Source organism: Festucalex cinctus, chromosome 9 (genome assembly GCF_051991245.1).
Source record: "Festucalex cinctus isolate MCC-2025b chromosome 9, RoL_Fcin_1.0, whole genome shotgun sequence".
NCBI lineage: Eukaryota > Metazoa > Chordata > Actinopteri > Syngnathiformes > Syngnathidae > Festucalex > Festucalex cinctus.
The window spans coordinates 3,127,924-3,147,645 of NC_135419.1; the positions used below are offsets into that span (position 1 = coordinate 3,127,924).

Consider the following 19,722-nt stretch of genomic DNA (forward strand, 5'->3'; position numbering starts at 1 on the left):
ATAAAACGTTAAAATTGTGCAAGTAGTCATGAGTGTTGCGGTCGGTCAGTGTAGAGTTATACACGGGAAATAATCAGATTACATGCTGTGCTTCTTGAATTGAGGTCAACGTTAGAAAGCCTTTAGATAGAACTTTTCAATATCGGCACGGCAGCCCGCAGACATTACCTGTACTTAAGTTAATTCTCTTTTTATTAAGCAGGATGATGACTTATCTGTGCATTTGTTGTTCCTTATGTCTCCTCGGTGCACTGCTGAGAGTGATTTCCTGTCTTAATATGGGTCAGTCAGTCTTGGAGTCGGGGCTCGAGCATAAATGAAAATGAATGATGAACACACCATTATTGAAAAGAATTGCCAGACATCTATTTGGATGCCTTACGTCTATAGGGTAATTGCTGAAAACAGACTTTACGGAAAAGTCTTATATCTACAGTATTCATTTTCACTAATGTGCACGCTGAGGCGTTATCCCAAAAGTAGTTTGGATTATAAAGGTCCTTTGCCAACTATATGACTATTGTGGGAGATTATGTCTTCCAACAGTCATATAAACTATCAACTCGCAAAAAATTGCATAGTGGGAATATATATATATTTTAATGGTAAATTCCAAAGTGACAAAAAGGCAGACATAAACAGACCAAAAATGCAGTCGAAATTGTTTGATGAAATGTAGGTCATGTTTGTCCAAGATTAACCGCTAAAGCATTCAATAACTGACCAAATGGGGTTTTATAACATTACAACCCTAGGATAATTAAATATTTGTTTTAGGCTCTCACTCTACACCGTCTAGATAAAGATACCGTCCAAGGCCTTTCCTGACCTTTTATACGTGACTTAATATTTCCTAAATTGACCGGTGATGCAACAAATAGTCGTAAAACCGCATGTTCCGACAACACGATCAGACTGTTAATTAGCAGAAGCTCATAATACGATTGCTTATGTCATCAGAGGCGAGGCATCGGAGCCACGTTATGTAATCAAAACACAGACAGAATTGAGATGTTCTCAAACATGGATGCTGAGGCTGGCAGGCATCAGTAGGTTCACAACCTCTGCAGTTTTAACTGACTACTTTTATTGTTTGTTGTTGTCTCTCTACTGTCGTGAAACTGATGGATGATCTACCTAGTGGTCTAAGAATTAAATCGGTACACAAGGCCGCAGACAGGCTTGCCTGCGAGCGGCTCAATGCTGGAAATCTGGAAGTCTGACAGTTCCACTAAAAGGCTCACTGGAAAGTATTGATGTAACGATAATGGCAATATCGTGATATTGCGATATTGAAACTGCCCCAATATCGTCATCGTCATGTCATGATATTGGCTATTGAAAACAGCAATCTCTTAAAAAAAAAAAAAGTCAGGTTGATTTCCATTTGTGCATTTTTTTTTAGTGCAGTTTAATTTTCACAAGGCATGTTTTGGCCCTTCTATGTTTCAAATCCACGCTAATCGTCAGATGAAGGGGGACGTAATATGCTTGTGAACCGAGTCAATATGTGGAGGAACTCAATATGTGCTTGTGTTAGCAAGTGCCTCAATATTAAGTGTTAAGAGATTGTAGGTGCTTTATATGAATTGCTGTAATGTACAAAAGCACAATATTGTGTGTGTGTGTGTTTGTTTAGTATGAGATCATATTGTGACCTTTTTTTTATATCGCCAACCTTTTCCACAATATCGTGATACTTATCGTATCGTGAGCTTCATATCGTGATAATATCGTATCGTGATGTTTGGATATCGTTACGTCCCTACTGGAAAGTGAAACCTGCAGAAACTGGACGTTTTTTTGTTGTTGTTGTTGTTTTTTTTGAAGGCACCAACAGGTGGCGTACAGTATGTATGTGGAGGAGAAGCAGGCTGAGATGAGGTATCTCAAGGTTGAATATAACACAGTATTCGAGACAAACACTGGTTCCATGTCGACCAATCATTTCCATCTCTGTCTGTGTCGCCTATTTTACAGTTTGAAACAGCCTTGCTCATTTTCTTCACTGTTTGCTTTGAAGGTGAGAGAATCCTGAATGAACTTTAGTATCTTGCTGATCAGCCTAACTGTCACTTTGTGTTCGTTGAACATAGGGTTTAGTAGACTTTTTCGTCTTTTTTGTATCCACGTCATGTCACGTGACATCAGACGCAAAGAAAACGGATGGGGGGCTTTAGGACCTAGCACTAGGCAGTGCAACGCTACTGAGAGCTTCCAGGGCACATCATCATGGCTGGACGAGTGTTTAACTGAACCGTTTTGTTGACCAGAGCGTTCTGAATCGAACAGAACCTTTAACGTTTGTGCCTCGATTGCATAACCATCCGCGGTGATATTGTGTGGCTGTGGCATATAAAACCAATATGGAGCACATCCGACTTCCAAAGGTAACCGCGCAAATCTGATGGAGTCATCATTTCCGCAATGCATCTTCAATTGATCTCACCCGTTTCAAGCCGTCACTCGGTCTGTCGGGTTTAAATGAAGCCGGGCCGGTAAAGGATAAACGGTGTCCGTTGAAAGGGAGAAAGCAGCGAGAGCCACGTCGATTGCTCGCTGAGGGGGGGCGTTTCAGTGTAACCCGTATCAGTGCAAGTCGATCCATGGTGTCAGAGGGGATTGAGAATGTGACGTCATTCGTTGGGGGCATGATGGTTGTTTTTGTTTGTGCGTCTCCTGCCTCCACCAGGTGGAAAAGGTCAGGCTGCTTGACAGAGTGTTCGCCAAAAGAAGCAGGGTGGGCACCCTCTACCTGACGGCCACCCACACCATATTTGTGGAGAGTGAAGGTAGAACGCGCAATGAAACATGGGTAAGTGACGGAAGGGATGGTCACGATCAGTTACTTTTGTCTTCTTTCTGTGCATTTCAAAGCAGGGACTCTTTTTGTCTTATTAGGTGCTTCACAGTTTGGTTTCCGGTGTGGAGAAACAAGCAACCGCGCCGTCTGGATGTCCTCTGCTTATACGTTGCAAAAACTTCCAGGCTCTTCATTTTGTCATACCTCAAGAGCGAGAGTGCCACGATATACATGTGTCCCTGCAGCGTCTCTCTCAACCAGGTGACTTCACGCCTGTTCAGGTTATTCCTGCCACCTCCACAGAATTGAAGTGGGAACTGTAATTCCGGAACGTTGTGATTTATCAGTCGGGACAGTATGCATCAATGGCCTCAAGACATAGCATCTTGAATAACTTAAAATAAACATTTTTTTTTTTTAAACTGATGGCTCAGCTATTTTAAAAATGGTTGCCAATCTTTGACTTCATTATTAATTAAGCATGTGAGCTTCTGATTCTCAACAGGACATTTATCAACCTTTATTTGACCTTGTAGAGCGCTATGACGAGCTGTATTGCTTTTCATATCAACCAAAGGACGACGATGAGGAGGAGAGACAACGGGAGTGGGAATTTTTGGACCTCAGGGCTGAGTATAGCAGAATGGGAATGCCAAACTCCCAGTGGAAACTCTCCTTGCTAAACCGCCACTACAAGGTCAGCGCGCTGAGATCTGTGACCAAGCGCGTGATCTTCAGACGTGTGGCCCTTACAAAAGCTAAGTTTTGTTTATTTTTGTAGGTGAGTGACACTTACCCTGCTGAACTCTTTGTACCCGAGTCAACAACTCCATCAGTCGTCACAGGAAGCTCCAAGTTCAGGAGCAGAGGACGATTCCCGACTCTTTCATACTACTACAAAAAAAATCATGTAAGTTGATGCTTTGTATATGATCCCTCATTTTTATTTTTATTTTTAAATAGTCAGAAAACAAATCCAGCTTATTGATACTAGCAGTGTCTTTACAGGAAGTGGTTTTAATTGAAACAACTTGATTTGTGATTTATTAATTCAAACAGTCCGATGACTGTAGTATGATGTTTAAATATTCTTTGAAATCTATTAGAAGTCCCATATGACTCTTTTGAGCTAAAGCATCTTGGTCACATTTATGCTCATCAGCCTTAATGTTCATAAATCATCCTATTAGTCCTAAACGCAACAGTTTGGGGAGTGTTTTATGAGTGTAAGGTCAACTTCCCAGGGTCGAGTGTCCAGTGTGTGAAGCCCAAAACATACAAGAGGATTAAGTTTTGGTTAATCGGTCTAAAGGGAGAACTGAATAATAATTCTTGGCCTCGTCTCCTGAGGCTAATAAAAGGCGATATGAGAAAATTATCCTCTTAATATGCACGTTAAGTGATTCGAATGTTTTGTATTTGTCCCCCAAAATGTCCCTTTAAAGCAGTGCTTCTCAATTATTTTCTGTCATGCCCCCCGAGTAAGAAGAAAACATCTCGCACCCCCCCCCCCACCACGCGACTATAAATAGTATCATTTGTCTATAAAATTGTTAACCTATGCATAACACCGTATTAACGTAGAAGAGAATAAAGAAAGAAAGAAAGAGAAATATGGACCAACTTACAACAAAGAATAGCTTAATTAACTGTAACAGAAAAGATTTAAAGTACATCTGAAATTCAAAAAATAAAATTAAATCCTTAATTAAACTATAAACATTTTTTGACTGACCATGTCAAACTACATGATCCGTAAAAATAAAATTACATAAAATCTGTAAATAATAATGCATTCAAACTGAGCACCAACATTAACTCAGGAGCACAATATAAAAAAAAAAAAAAAAAAAAAAAAAAAAAAACTTCTAACCTAAAAACAAAAATATAAAATAATTTCTTTTTTTCTTTTTTTTTTCTTTTCTTTTTTTTTTTGCTGTGTGCAAAGCGCACATGCTCAGTGCAAACAAAACCCCGACACCACCGCACACTCTGCCAATAATGAGAGCGCCACTGCCCCCTAATGTAGTGGAGGTGCAATTGCACTTTATTCTAGGACAGTAAAAAAAAAATCTAAATTAAAAAAAATAAAGCATGTTGCCCGAGGTCAAACGCGCCCCCCGCCCCGATATTTGAGAAGCACTGCTTTAAAGTAAAAATGGTACTAACTGACAAAATGAGCTGAGTGTAATTGATTGATTGGCGCCAAAAGCATCCACATGTGAAGCTTCCCCTGCCTCCTCCCAGGCTGCCATCTGCCGTAGCAGCCAACCTCTTTCAGGCTTCAACGCTCGCTGCTTGGAGGATGAGCAGATGCTGAAGGCCATACTGAGGTCCAATCCCCGCAGCGACTTCATGTATGTGGTGGACACCAGGCCCAAGGTGAGCCAACACGGATGAAAAGAATAATACAAGCCATGCAGTATTGTAGTGTATGTTCAGGTGGGCTTTATTTTCCAAACAGCATTTTTTTTTTGCACTGGATATGTTCATGAAAAAAAACCAAAAAAAAAACACTTGGGAGAATCTTGGCTCTTGTTAGGAACACCATGATCAGTATTACGTAACTGTCGTTGGTTTCCAACATCAAAAAACAAACTAATCTTCTAACGACCAGCCAAATATCTTTCCAGTTAAATGCGATGGCAAATCGAGCAGCAGGAAAAGGCTATGAAAATGAGGACAACTACTCCCACATTAAATTCCAGTTCGTCGCCATTGAGAACATCCATGTGATGAGGAACAGCCAACAAAAAATGCTAGAAGGTACAATCATCACTAAATCTCACAGAGGCTCTATTGCTGCAATGTTTCGTTGGCAGTGCACTCATCACTGTTTCTGAAATGTTTTCATCGCTTCAGTGTTTATGGAAAAAAAAAAAGTACGATATTTGGCTTCATCTTTCCAGCGCTTGTTATTTTCGTATCGCACGACCCCATGTTATCACTCCGGCTTTTTGAGACGCCACGCAGCCGTCCAGGCTGCACTGTGCTGCAATCACAGGGGAGAATTTCTGGGTATTGTGCTGGGGGTGATCCCAGGAAGACTTTGAATCCATCTGGGTTTTATTTCTGAGCTATTTTGGTTTCCTGGAGTGCACAATCTGCGACCTACCCCCAAAGCGAAACTGAGGGCGTGAGAACTATTCTGAAAAGTTGTAACCGCTGTCCAATTGTTATATCTCGTTGCCTCCTGGCGGTTCAGAAGAGTCTTAAAATGTTGAGACAAAACCTCTGGCCTCCAGAGATTGCTAGCGTGTCCGATCGCATGCTTGAATGCAATTTTAAAGACCTCCCGCCTGGCAGCATCAAGCTTCAAAGTTTCATTTAAGTGGTAGTCTTGCTGTCATACAATAAGTTATTAAAGTAGCGATAAACTTTGTTCACCTGCCACCCTCTCATACACAAATCTGCACAAATCCATGGTGCTAGTGAAAATGGTTATCAAAAGGTTTGTCTCAAGTATAGAAGGATTTTTAGAATTTTCATAAAACTGTACAGGTACTGCAGGAATAGAGTGCATTTTCAAGTTGTACATAATACACGTAGTTGTGGAAAAACATATGACACGTAGATTCAACATATATAATCTGAAGTATATTCAACATTTAAATTTTGGTTGACGGGGCTATAGCATGCAAAATGTACTTTTGAATTGATTCTATACAAAATTTGTAGGCCTCTGAAGAGCCTGCCCACGCAAGACTGAGTGCATCTTTAGCTACTTTTGACAATTAAAATAAATAAATAAATAAATAAATACCGGTTTAAGCGAAGTTTCGTATATGACTGAGAAGTGTGGGTGGGTGAAAATCAGCCATTTTCAAGTGACTGCCAGGCTACATGGAACAAACGCTATCAGGTCAAAGTCGAACTTGAAGCAGAGCTGCTTTAGGTAACAATATTATCGTCATCGAGCGACACGTTTGATTGCTTGGTGAAGTTGTTGGCGGACTATGTTTGGTGATATGTCTTGCTGAATGCACCACATGCATGAATCTGAACACTAAAGGCAAACACAAAAGGCTTTTATCAGTCAAAAGATTTAGTGCCTGTTGTCACTCAGTTTTTCAAATAAAAGGCAAAGTGTACTTGCTTGAAGCTGTATATGTGTCACCGTTTAAATTGACTGTGAAACTGACACAACGTTGATTAAACTTGGGATATTTTTGAGCACCAAGATGTTTAAATTTAATTTTGTCTTGGCAAAAGTCTGCTAGCTTAATGCTACCTTATAATGTGAAATGCTATAGCTATGATAATGGAAGTTAGCATTGATGTTACAATAATTATAAACCTTCAAACAACTACTACTTTAATACACATGGGGGAGCAACGTGTGTATAAACAGGAGCCTTTGGGAACATGAACAATGAACAATGTCTCTTGAGACCAGGTGTTGTTTAATAAAGTCTCGTATGCTCAGTGTTTCCCTGCCACTGAGACAGCTGTGTTGTGAATGCAGTGTGCGAGCTGCGTTCTCCTTCGATGTCTGACTTCCTGGAGGGCCTGGAGAGCTCAGGCTGGTTGAAGCACATCAAAGCTATTGTGGATGCAGGCCTCTTCATCGCCAAGGTCAGTCTGCTGTCTTCTTCCCTACTACGCTAAATATTAGCTTGTGAGAGTTTTTACTTACTGTATTTCCGCACCGCATTATAAGGCGCACCTTCAATGAATGACATATTTTCAAACTTTTTCCATATATAAGTCGCTACAGTAGAGGCTGGGGTTACGTTATGCATACATTAGATGGTGCTGCGCTAAAGGGAATGTCAACAAAACAGTCAGATAGGTCAGTCAAACTGTATTAATAGATTACAAACCCGCTTTCTGACAACTCCATTCACTCCCAAAATGAATAAACAGCCGTTTTATTATTTTCTCTGAGGTCAAGTATTAGTATTAGCTAGCCATCCAAGATGGTGGGATCTTCTGCCGATCGTGCAGGGTCACCGATAACGTATTGACAGCGAGACCTGTTGCGGCTCAATATTAAATCCATATATAAGGCGCACTGGATTATAAGGCGCATGGTCAGCTTTTGAAAAAATTGAAGGCTTTTAGGTGCGCCTTATAGTGTGGAAAATACGGTACTTTGTGAGTATTATGAGTTTTACTTTATGCTCTATTAGTATTACATAGTTTGAATATTGTGACCCCATAAAAAAATCAAGTGAATTACAGTCAGGTTCATAAATATTGGGACATTGACACAGCCAGGTAGGTAAGCTATCATGTGTACATGTATGGCTGCCAATGGAACCGGTTCCCTTGATGTAACGGCAAACAAAAGCAGCAGATTGTACTCTGAAGTCTTTCAGGCAATATTACCTGCTCATATTCAGCCAATTGCTTCAAAAACTCATTTGGACGGCGTTTCGCGGAGCAGGTGGAAAACGTCCCGAAGCATATGTACACAGTAGAAGCAAGCCAATTTCCTGATACCTCAGACTATGGCAATTCCTGTGCTGAACGGGAGGCGTAACATCAAAGTGTTAATATCCCGTGTGTGCATTTGCAGGCCGTCGCAGAAGAGGGTGTCAGCGTGCTGGTTCACTGTTCAGATGGTTGGGACCGAACTGCTCAGGTGTGCTCAGTGGCCTGCGTGCTGTTGGATCCATACTACCGGACCATCAAAGGACTCATGGTAAAGACTGACTAATATAATAGACCTTGTAACTATAATAGCATATTTATGTAACCTACTGTATTCCATTCGATGCGAGACGCTAGAATGAATGAATGGCTTTGGAATACACTACACATTGACAGAATGAACTAATGTTAAGGTGGCCAAGTAGCCATTACATTATCAGGAACTGAAAATGGTAGAAAACTAGGAATTGAGCCTTTTTACAGCTGAGCAACTTCTATTTTTTTTTTCTGTGGTGGTTCTGGAAGAATTTGGAATATGTCTTTTGGAAAAACATTTTGGGTAGTTCATCCCAAAGGTGTTTGTTAGAGCTCCCACACTAAACTCTTCTTTGCCATTTATGGAAGAATTCTGCTTTGTGCGCTGGGGCACAGTCATGCCTAAACAGAGAAGAATTTTTCACCAAATTGTTTCCACAAAGATGGAAGCATAGAATTTGGACAAAATGACCTTAATACAGTGCTTCTCAAATAGTAAGGAGGGCCCCCCCAGGGGGGCGCGAGACTTCATCAAGGGGGGCACGTTTGACCTCGGAACATGCTGTTTTATTTTTTTTTTTTTTATTTCTCTTTTTTTTTTATTTTCTTTTTTTTCTGTCCGAGAATAAAGGGCAATTGCACCTCCACTACATTAGGGGGCAGTGGCACTCTCATTATTGGCAGAGTGTGCGCAGGGAGCATTCACTCAGTGGTGTTGGGGTTTTGTTTGCAATGAGCATGCGCGCTTTGCACACAGCAAAAAAAAAAACAAAACAAATTATTTTAGATATTTTTGTTTTGCAAGTTAAAGTTTTTTTTGTTTTTTGTTTTGTTTTTAATATTGTGGTCCGGAGTTAATGTTGGTGATCAGTTTGAATGCATTATTATTTATTGATTTTATGTCATTTTATTTTTTCCGTATCATATGGGTTGACATGGTCAGTCAAAAAATGCTTATAGTTTAATTAAGGATTTAATTTTATTTTTGAATTTCAGATGCACTTTAAATCTTTGCGATTCCATGGTGTGTATTAGTGAATAATGTGTGATTTGTAAGGCAGGAAATTGAGACATAAGATGCTATCCATTATAGAAAGAAATTGGTACAATCCAGGCAAATGGTATGGGCTGTGTTAAATGTTAATATAGTCTAGCGACTGGCCACTAAAAAACAGACAGGGGCCTGCAAATGACCCAGGATTCTTAATTTGGATACCCCTGCTCTAGTCCAACCTCCTGATTGATTTAGGAAGGTTTGTCTCATTACTTTTGCCCATAATAATGTTTCTCAACTAACTATGGGAATGTGCTTACCATTAATAAGATTGCTCATAACAGTCTTTTTGCACTTTAGGTTCTGCTCGAGAAAGACTGGGTCTCATTCGGCCACAAGTTTTCTCACAGGTTTGATTTGATGGTTCGTTTCATAGCAATGCATAATTCTTGTTAATATGTGGTGGTCTAGTCTAACGCTCCTCACTTCCTATTCAGATGTAGCCACCTAAACGGCGACTCGAAAGAAGCGTCTCCTGTTATCGATCAGTTCTTGGAGTGTGTGTGGCAACTGATGGAGCAGTTTCCCTGCGCCTTTGAGTTTAACGAGCGGCTCCTAATCACCATTCACAGCCACATCTACTCCTGCCAATATGGCAACTTTATTGGCAACAATCAGCGGGGAAGGATAGAACTCCGGTAAGGTTATTCGTTGTCCCCCCCTACTTTTAACAGTGTACAAAATGAACGATGTATTATTCAATTTAATTTCACATCATATAGAATTCGTGAGAGGACCCACTCTCTGTGGCATTATCTGTGGTCAAACCGGGCAGACTACACCAACCTCTTGTACAAACCAGACCACAGCCAGACACAGGGACTCCTTCAGCCATCTACTGCCCCCTGTTGGTTCAAGTATGTTACAACATTTATCAAATACTTCACACAATGAAATGATTCATCCCAATGTTGAAACTGTCATACACTGTACTGGCAAGGTTATTTATGCTTTTGCATATTTAGAAAAATGCAACAGTACATAAACCAATTTATTTGTAATATGGCCGTAGGGTTATTATAGTTTTGGATTTTTTTATTCTTTTTTATTTTAGTTTTTATTTTATTTTGAGGTTTTTTTTTTAGTTAGTATTAATTCGTTTTCAGGGTGGTTCTGTTTTTATTAGTTTTATTTATTTAATAAATGCTTAGTTTGTTTAGTTAGTTTCAGTATTAGTTTTAGTTTTTTTTTTTTTTTTTTTGTTTGTTTTTTTTTTAAATGTGTATTACTTGTGCGCAATATTTAAAAAAAAAAACACCATGGGAGCGATGTCATCTGAAGGTGCTTTTCTATTGGCTGCTGCCGTATGACGTCACTTCTGTGTGACATACTTTCAAGCATCATTATTCCAGGTTTTTATCAAAATCAATCTACTAAAAATCACATTTGAAAATCATCCCCAAATGCTCATGCATTAAATTAATTACCAAAGACTAAAACAAAGGACATTTTTACTATAATTATAGTTAGTTTTAGTTAGTTTTGTAAACATAAAATGGAGTTTGTTAGTTTTTGTTTTTACTTTATTTCATTAACAAAAATGTTTTGTTTTTTTTAATTGTAGTTTTACTTATTTCGTTAAACTAAATTAATGTTTAATGGCACCTGTGTTTTTCGACACCCTCCCTTCTTACTTTGACCATCTCCAAACATTTTTGTTTTTGTTAATTTATTTTAACTGAGTCAAGCGCCTTTTTTAGCATATGTTGCGGACCACTGACAAATGGACGGCGGGTCGTAGTTTGGACACCACTGTTCTAAATTATCATGTCAGTTTTTCCAGGTGTGGGCACTTTAAAACCTCAGGTGTACTTAAATTTGAACGTTCCGCTGTATTTGCAATATTGCCACTTTGTAAATCAGTAGGAAGACTTTGCCTATTTGCGGATCGAGAATATATTTACACTGTAAGCATCATTTCGTCCCTCTGACTGTTCTATATAAATGCCAAAGTGATAATTATTATTTTGTTTTGCAGATTTTGGGTGGGGTTGTACAACCGATTTGACCGTGGGATGCATCCTCGACAGTCCGTAGAGGATTACCTGCGGGCCATTCAAGAGGAAACGGAGCAGTTAGAGAAGCTGCTCACCTCACACAAGCAGGTAAAAAGATGTAGAAAAAAAAAAGTAAACATCTTCATTATCTTGATAATGCTAAAGATGCATTTGTCTTACTTGATCGATAGAAGATTTCCAAACTGGAGGAGAAGCAGGTGTGGAATTGTAGCCCAAAAGCAGCCACTTTTGACAAAAGTCCCACAGCCTGGGTTTTTGGCAATGATGTGGGCCTGGCAAACACCCCTCAAGACTACACCTCAGGCTTCCTGACCAGCAGCCCCTGTCAGCTGAAGCCACCACGCAGCGGCCTAACCCTCTCACCACCCCAAGACTTCAACAAAACGTACGACTCCAGCAGTCACTCCAACGGCAGTGATCTGGAGTCTGGCATAGCGGACCTGAGCTGCCGTTCGCCTTTCAGTGAGGGGAGCAGCAGAGATCAAGACTCCGACGATGCTGCCTACTCAGCTAGCATGTAGTGGAAGGTGTGGCAGCTGCCACATGACCCAAACAAACACTACCAATATATGCACTAAAAAAGGTTATTAGCAAATTTCCGTCAAAGTTGTCTGTTTTGGTTTGCATGTGTTATGGTGGACGCTTCCTGTTTCTACAATAGTTCAACACCGTGTGCTGCTGTTGACCACATCTTACTTGAAGAGTTTAATTGCTTCTTGTCTGGAATTGGGGGGGCGGGGGGTCAAATTAAACCATTGTGCAGACAGTTTAAAATGGGGAAGTGCATCATGTGCCTCTTGGGCCATTTTGTTGGGCCCATTATCCACTCCAAAAACATTATTACCCATGAGTGATCCACTTCAACACATCCTTTTGTGTTGAAGTGGATGTGGAAGTACATCCTCTCTTTAACAACAGTCTTCCATATTTTTATGTGTCAAATATCTTAGCAGTATAAACACACACAAAAAAAATACATGAAATAACCAAATAAGAGATGTCTTGTGGAACTTGACATCAACCAGTGGAATAACTTGTTTGGAATGCTTTGTTCGAATATACATTTGAATAAAAGTCCATTTATAGAACAAACTCAAACTATGATGCAAATATGTCGCATTATGCTTATTGACATGTGGGAAATTTTTGTCTGCAAATCAGGTGTATTACTGTACTGTACAATCCTGCCAGTAAGCAATGCAGAGTACAATATATATTTTTGTATTTTTTTTTTTTATCTTGCTGTGTGCATGTCATGAATAGTGGAAGTGTACTTGAATTAAAATATTTTGACTGGATTTATTTATTCGTGTGGAATAAGAGCCCATTTTGGTTGTACTGTATTATTAAATTGTACAATTTTGTTTATTCTTTCATTCGTTGTGAAATAAAATAAGGTTGCTCTTCCCTGTATTCGAATAAAATCCCTATTACATTTACTAATTTCTAAATGGCTCTAATTCAACAAATGTACAATGCCACCTACCGTTAGGTTGTATTGAAATGCACATTCTATGTTGATTCATCCTCTCACTCCATAATATGCTGCATGCTGGAAACAAATAAGCTGTAAACAAGTAGTTTTATCCATTTATAATACTGACTCTGGAAAGAACCTATGAAGCACATTTAGTCTGCTATTTAAAGCCAGATATTGTATGGAACTTCGTATGATGAATGTAGATCTTGTATCTCAGTTGTTGGAGCACTGGTTTTGGCACAAAAAAAAAAAAAAAAAATTGGGGCCTACTTCTAAATTATAGGCTTAAAGTAGTTGAGTGATGTGGACCAATGACATTGAGAGTGACTATTTGAGCACTTCAAAAAATAACTACTGTATAAATAGAGAGTCAGTGATAAATGTTGAGGAGAAAAAAAGTACAGTAAACTAAAATAGTGGAAATGACATGAAATGTTTTTCTATAGCTGAATACTGTCAGATTACTCTTATTACACGCATTTTAAAGTGGAGTTAAGCATTCATTCATTATCAGACAAGGTATTGGTACACATCTTCACTTCCGTATTGATTTATGATAAGAGATGAATTTGTAATTTAGCATCAATAGCCTAAGGACCACATAGCCTGTGAGAATGTTCTATATTTAGCTTACAGTGATGCAACATTGTAATTTTCTAGGAATGCTTGAAAATTGCTCATTTGAAAATGTAAACACTGGCAGGAAATTGGTGCATTTTGAAAGGCTCTGAGCACCAGTATCTTCACACAAATGAAAAACATTGATTACAATAGTGACTTAAGGTCATTTGAGCAAACTTGTTAAATCATAATTGTGTATCAGACTACCGGTAGAAGGACTTCGCATTATAATCGGTGCCAAAGTAGCTCAGTGTTTTTAAAAGGTTGCGCACTACTGTTTTACATGCGAGGCAAAGAGGAGAATAAAGAACGATTTTGTTTTTCTATTTTTAATATTTGAACAGGTTATTTAACTATTTAATGCGTGTGATGGAAACTTGTTTTTATTCTGCTGAAAATGTTTTCCATCCGATCAACGGTACACAGTATTCTCAGCGAAATGCACGTGAGCAACCTACGCACGTGGCGTAACGTCTACGCGATGACGTCACGCTGTAGGTTAGCTATGATGGCAACCGCAGGTTGACATCAATTCAATGCTGAATTGTAGACTACTAAAACAAAGTTAGGGGGAAACCCACGGCACAGTAACTAAGGTGAATTTAAGAGGTTGAGCTAGTAAACGCTTGAAAAAAACACACAAGCGCGTTTTGGGGAAGGGTAAGTTCACGTAGCTTCAGTGAGTGCAAGTGGCACTCGAGTGTGAGTGAGAGGTAGTGTTAGTATGTGTCCTGCTCTTACTTCAACTTCTCACGTCAACACACGCTCTTACTTATTCCGTGGGACAGCCGTGGACAAGAAACAGGCGTGGGAATGAAATACATATACACGGGAGCCAACTGTTTCGCACATGTTAGCAGATGTGAAACTTGCTAGCTGCTAGTTAGCCCAAAGTGCTGCTGCGAGCTAACAGCCGGCTTCCAAAGAGACAGCTGCATTCCACACTGTTTGCTTAACTTATGAATTTAGCTCAGCAGGAATATAAATTGCCTAATGGCCATTAATGATAGTCAGATGATCATCTATTTTTTTGTTTTTATTTATTTATTTTTTTCCCCAATTAATGCGTGACTACTTTGTTGACACCCATGCATCACCTGTGCTATACATAGCACGTTTATTAAACTAAGGAACCATTGTGAGCCACTTTTTTTTTTTTTTTTAAATAACTATTTATTTCTCTGTCCGCATGTTGCAGTGGCACTATGCCCGCAGCTACTGTGGATCACAGCCAAAGAATATGTGAGGTATGGGCCAACAACCTGGAGGAGGAGCTGAAGAGAATCAGACATGTCATTCGAAAATACAACTACATCGCCATGGTGAGTGCTACGTTGAGGGACTGTATCGTGTGTACAGTGCCCCGAAAAGAATGCACCATAGGCATTGCGGTTTCCTTTTTAGGTCACACATTTGTACTCCGCAGGACACAGAGTTCCCAGGCGTAGTGGCCAGACCGATAGGAGAATTCCGAAGCAATGCTGATTATCAGTACCAGTTAATGCGCTGCAATGTGGATTTGCTGAAGATTATCCAGCTGGGCCTCACCTTTATGAATGAACAAGGGGAATATCCGCCGGGAACATCAACATGGCAGTTCAATTTTAAGTTTAACCTCACGTAAGATGGCTCCTCTCCCTCTAACACTTGACACGGCATTTAAATACGGTGACATGTTTAAGTGCTTTACATTTTAATTGTATCTTTATCTTAGCAAGCGGACAATTAGCTGCACAGGGTATAACTGCGTGTGAGTGATGTAAGTCTCGCTGAAATCTTCAAGTTTCCCCATCTCCTATTCAGAGAGGATATGTACGCGCAGGACTCTATTGAGCTGCTGACAACTGCAGGGATTCAGTTCAAGAAGCTTGAGGACGAAGGCATAGAGGCGTTGTACTTTGCCGAGCTGTTGATGACATCAGGAGTGGTGCTGTGTGATGGTATCAAGTGGCTGTCATTTCACAGGTATGTTTTTTTTTTTTTTTTTTTTTTTTTAAATCTGTTTTCTGTCATTTCAAGTCTGGCAGTCTCTGACAGTTACGTCAACAGGGATCTTTACAGAGATGGGCATTTAACTACTTTTCCTCTTTTGGGTGACGGGTGAGATGGAGGCTAATCCGAGTTAACACCCTGAGTTGCAGGACATACAGTTCATTCATTTGTAATTTTTGGTCGCGAGTTAAGACTGGGGATATTTAAAAATAATTGGCATCGATTTAGCAATATAGTGTCACGTTACAGCGTTCAATTTCTCGAATCAATCAATTCAATATGCGACTAAATCGAAGTTTAAACATCAATTTTTGATGGAAATATTCATCAAAACGTCTTACTTCCTCTCAAGGTATCTTTATTTTAGTTGAAACATATGCAAAACTTCTAGTATAGAATATGTGTCTTATTTCTAGTTACCTGGTTTCATAAACACAGAGACATGAACTTACTGTATTATTTTGTTGCACGCTAAAATGCTAGCTGCTTTAGTGAAGTTTCACAAAGGCAGTTAAGGCATTTTATTATTATTATTTATTCATTTATTTATTCATTTATTTATTTATGTAATGCCTTTTGTTTTTACACTGTCGTATATAGACACTTACATGGACAATTCACAACATGTAATGAGCCTTTAATGCATATTTTTGAGTGTGGGATGAAACCCACCAAGGTTATTTTAGTTTATGAAAACTAACGGAAAAAAAAAACTAAAATTAAAAAAATTTCGTTAACAAAAAAACTAAAATAAAAATGAAAATGCTTTTTTAAAAAACGAAAACTGAAATGAAACTACATTTCATGTTTACAAAACTAACTAAAACTAACTTTAATTATAGCAAAAATGTGGTAATTTAATACACGAGCCTTTGGGGATGATATTAAATGTGACTATAAGTATATTTATTTCGATATTAACCGTAATAAGGACGTTTGAAAGTGACGTCAACTAGCAGCAGCCAATAGAAAAGCACATTCAGATGACGCCGAAATGCAACGCGAGGTAAGAAATTAGTTACTTTTTTTATTTTATTTTACCATGGTGTTTATTAAATATTGCACACAAGTAATACACATTAAAAAAAAAAAAAACTAATACTAAAACTAAGCTAAAATTACGCCTTATAAATAACTAAAACTAATTAAAAAAAAACTAACAGAACCACCCTGAAAACTAATTAGAACTAATAAAAAAAAAAAAAAAAAAAATACAATAAATTAAAAACTAACCAAAATTCCAAAACTATAAAAACAAACAAACAAAAAAAACCTTGAAACCAACACAACATCCAAGCTATGATTATAAAAGAGTTGTGCAAACCATTATGACACTGTGCTGCCAAGTTCTTGAATGGTGATCAGCTGCAATTACTATTCTCCACCACTTATAATTGTTTTGGATGTTTGTGTTGAGGCGACATAGTAATTCTGTTCACCCCCTTTTGACGTATGTTACAGTGGCTATGACTTTGGATACCTGATCAAAGTTCTCTCCAATGCCAAACTGCCTGAGGAAGAAATCGATTTTTTTGAGCTTGTCCGCTTGTACTTTCCAGTCATTTATGATGTCAAGTACCTTATGAAGAGCTGCAAAATTCTCAAGGTAAAAAACATTTGGAAATCCTTTCAGCAGTCTCATGCTTGATTTTGACTTCAGGTGCGGCTGGTGACACGGTTGACGGGTATTGTGTGTGTTTCAGGGTGGACTGCAGGAAGTAGCTGAACAACTGGAGCTGGAGAGGATCGGACCACAGCATCAAGCGGGCTCTGACTCTTTACTTACAGGCATGGCCTTCTTCAAGATGAGGGAGGTAGGCCACCTAACGGCAAAAACAGGGACACTTTGAATACTTTTGAAAAAACGAACCATGACGAATTTGTGAATCAGAAATGCTCCAAATCTTGCGGCGTGCACACATGGCGCGACTGTGTCGATTTGTCGATTTCTCTGCTCAGTTGTATGTGTTTCCACCAGATGTTCTTTGAGGATCATATTGACGATGCAAAGTACTGTGGCCACTTATACGGGCTTGGCTCCGGATCAGCCTACGTGCAGAACGGAACGGGGAGCGCTTACGAAGAGGAAGCTAACAAGCAGCAGTCTTGACACGGCACGCGCGCGTGCCCACATCCCGCTATCGGCAGCGCGGCCGCGATGGCCGAGCTCGGGCCACCAGGATGATCGGAATGATCACCGCTTCATTCGGCCGGCTGTTTGTCATTGGTTTTTTGCTCGTCTTAGACTGAAATGAATGCCACAGAGTGAAACGTAGCACGGTTTGCCTCACGCGTGACACAGCCGCGCTGGTTTTGAGCTGAATCGAGTACTCCTGCAAAGCAGCGCAGGCATCTGGTTGGTCCAGTACGATTTAACATGCTTGAAGAAAAAAAAAAAATGGGATTTTAGTTTTACTAAAATATTCTGTAGAATTGTTTTGCACTTTAAAGCTCTAACTTGATTTTATATGGAAGGTATGTATCTGACGTCTCTCTGCTCTCTGATGCTTTCTCGACGGCCACATTTGCGAACAATGAACACGCAGCGCTCACTTAATGCATTTTGCCACGCTCAGCCTTAAGATTAACTGCATCCTTTTTAACGTTTAAGTTATTGTGCCAGTTAGCTAAAAAAAAAAGATGCACCGTTGTACGCTAACACTTGACCTTATTGCCTCAAATTGAGAAAGGGAGCCGAGTTGGGTGGGTGTGTTCATATATGCACATCAGCTGGCATCATTTTTGCAACCATGTGCTTTTTTTGTTTTTTCCACCTAAACACCCCAATGTGAGAAGTCTATAATTCATCATCATCATACGTTTTTGCATGTATGTACCTGAGAAATGTGTAAGCCTAGATTGGATTGTGTGTGCACATAAATGCTGTCCTGTCAAGCTCATGATTGCAGTCATACTGTATGACCACATGGTGTCACACTGGTCTCCAAATGGAAATGTAAAAAAAAAAAAAAAAAAAAAAACTCACCTGGATGTAGTACATGCAGAGGTTATCTTGCGAAAAATGCTCTGTTGTGAGTACATTTTCATTTGGTTTATTTTAATGGAAGTTGCTTTTGTAGTTGATTTGAGTTTTAGTGTTGTAGTAATAATAATAAAAAACCCCAGAACACTTTTACTCCTTGTGAAAACATCTTGTTGCATTTTAACCTGCATCATTCTTGGGTTTGTTTTTGGTGGAGTTCATGTGTCGTGTTAGCCTTTGGATGAGACTTGTTTTATGTTTTGTGTTGCTTTCTTGCTCTAACATGCTGCATAGGGGGAACCGCATCTTCCAAAAGAGTTCAACAAAAGCGTTTGTATGTGTGTTCTGGTGGTGTATACGATGCATAAAAACAAGTCTTCACCAACCCTGTTCAAGTGGCAGGTTTTTGTGATTAAGTCATTTCAAAACATTCCCACGCTTAATGTGACTTAACATCTTGTATACCTGGATGAATAACTTTTTTTTTTCAAGAGGGTAAGTAAAAATAAACAACTGATGATGTGATTGCGCAAGTGTGAATGACTTTTTTTTTTTTTAACCAGTCAGATTCAAACATATCTCATTAATGTTTACTTTTTATTGAGTTACAGCTTACATTAATGGTGGAATTTTAATATCACAAAAACCTGGAATTTGAACAGATGTGTGCAGATGTTCTATCCACGGTAGATAAGATATAACTCCAGTGTCATGTTGATGACTGATGTTTTGGTTTTCTTGTTTGCAAAGAAGCAAGATTATGCAATAGAATGTCGAGGATTGTTTTTAGTTTTTTTTTTTTTGTGTAAATAAAGGCTCAAAGCTTTTCTAGCGAAAACACCATTTTGCATTTTTTGAAAGTTTGAATATTTGTCCCTAGGTGAGCCACAAATTGGAAAAACATGACAAATAAGGATTTTCATTTTAATTGTGAAGATTGCAAAAAAAAAAAAAAAAGAATTTCCCCACAATGCATTTAGACTCAGAAGAATAGAAAAATATAGCGTGATGAAAAGAACAGGCTTACATTTTTCCAATTTTAAAGAATCATTAAAGTTAGCATGTAGGTACATCGCACAATTTATAATGTAGAAAAGTTCCTGTATTTCAGTAAATCCAATTCAAAGTGTGAAATAAATA

General features: G+C 38.9%; 2 protein-coding genes across 5 annotated transcripts; both read left to right on the forward strand.

Moving 5' to 3' along the window:
- The first annotated feature begins 1,917 nt into the window (after positions 1-1,917).
- mtmr7a (myotubularin related protein 7a) lies at positions 1,918-12,804 on the forward strand. Of its 3 annotated transcripts, none has more exons than XM_077532635.1 (14): positions 1,918-2,023; positions 2,693-2,815; positions 2,902-3,064; positions 3,340-3,500; positions 3,585-3,713; positions 5,051-5,185; positions 5,437-5,569; positions 7,269-7,378; positions 8,325-8,450; positions 9,789-9,838; positions 9,926-10,126; positions 10,211-10,345; positions 11,467-11,593; positions 11,677-12,804. In XM_077532635.1, exons 1-14 carry the CDS (start codon positions 1,934-1,936, stop codon positions 12,025-12,027), a joined length of 2,034 nt encoding a protein of 677 aa, XP_077388761.1. In that variant the 5' UTR covers positions 1,918-1,933; the 3' UTR covers positions 12,028-12,804. The 3 variants fall into 3 exon arrangements, with proteins under 3 accessions (XP_077388761.1, XP_077388762.1, XP_077388763.1); XM_077532636.1 differs by lacking the exon at positions 1,918-2,023 and adding an exon at positions 2,167-2,390; XM_077532637.1 differs by lacking the exon at positions 1,918-2,023 and adding an exon at positions 2,357-2,390 and having other exon boundaries at positions 3,381-3,500.
- Positions 12,805-14,072: 1,268 nt separating this feature from the next.
- cnot7 (CCR4-NOT transcription complex, subunit 7) lies at positions 14,073-19,104 on the forward strand. Of its 2 annotated transcripts, none has more exons than XM_077531806.1 (7): positions 14,073-14,203; positions 14,806-14,929; positions 15,034-15,227; positions 15,411-15,572; positions 17,061-17,205; positions 17,303-17,413; positions 17,578-19,104. In XM_077531806.1, the coding sequence occupies exons 2-7, from the start codon at positions 14,813-14,815 to the stop codon at positions 17,707-17,709; spliced, it is 861 nt and encodes a 286-aa protein (XP_077387932.1). In that variant the 5' UTR covers positions 14,073-14,203; positions 14,806-14,812; the 3' UTR covers positions 17,710-19,104. The 2 variants fall into 2 exon arrangements, with proteins under 2 accessions (XP_077387932.1, XP_077387931.1); XM_077531805.1 differs by having other exon boundaries at positions 14,085-14,267.
- The last annotated feature ends 618 nt before the right edge of the window (positions 19,105-19,722 follow it).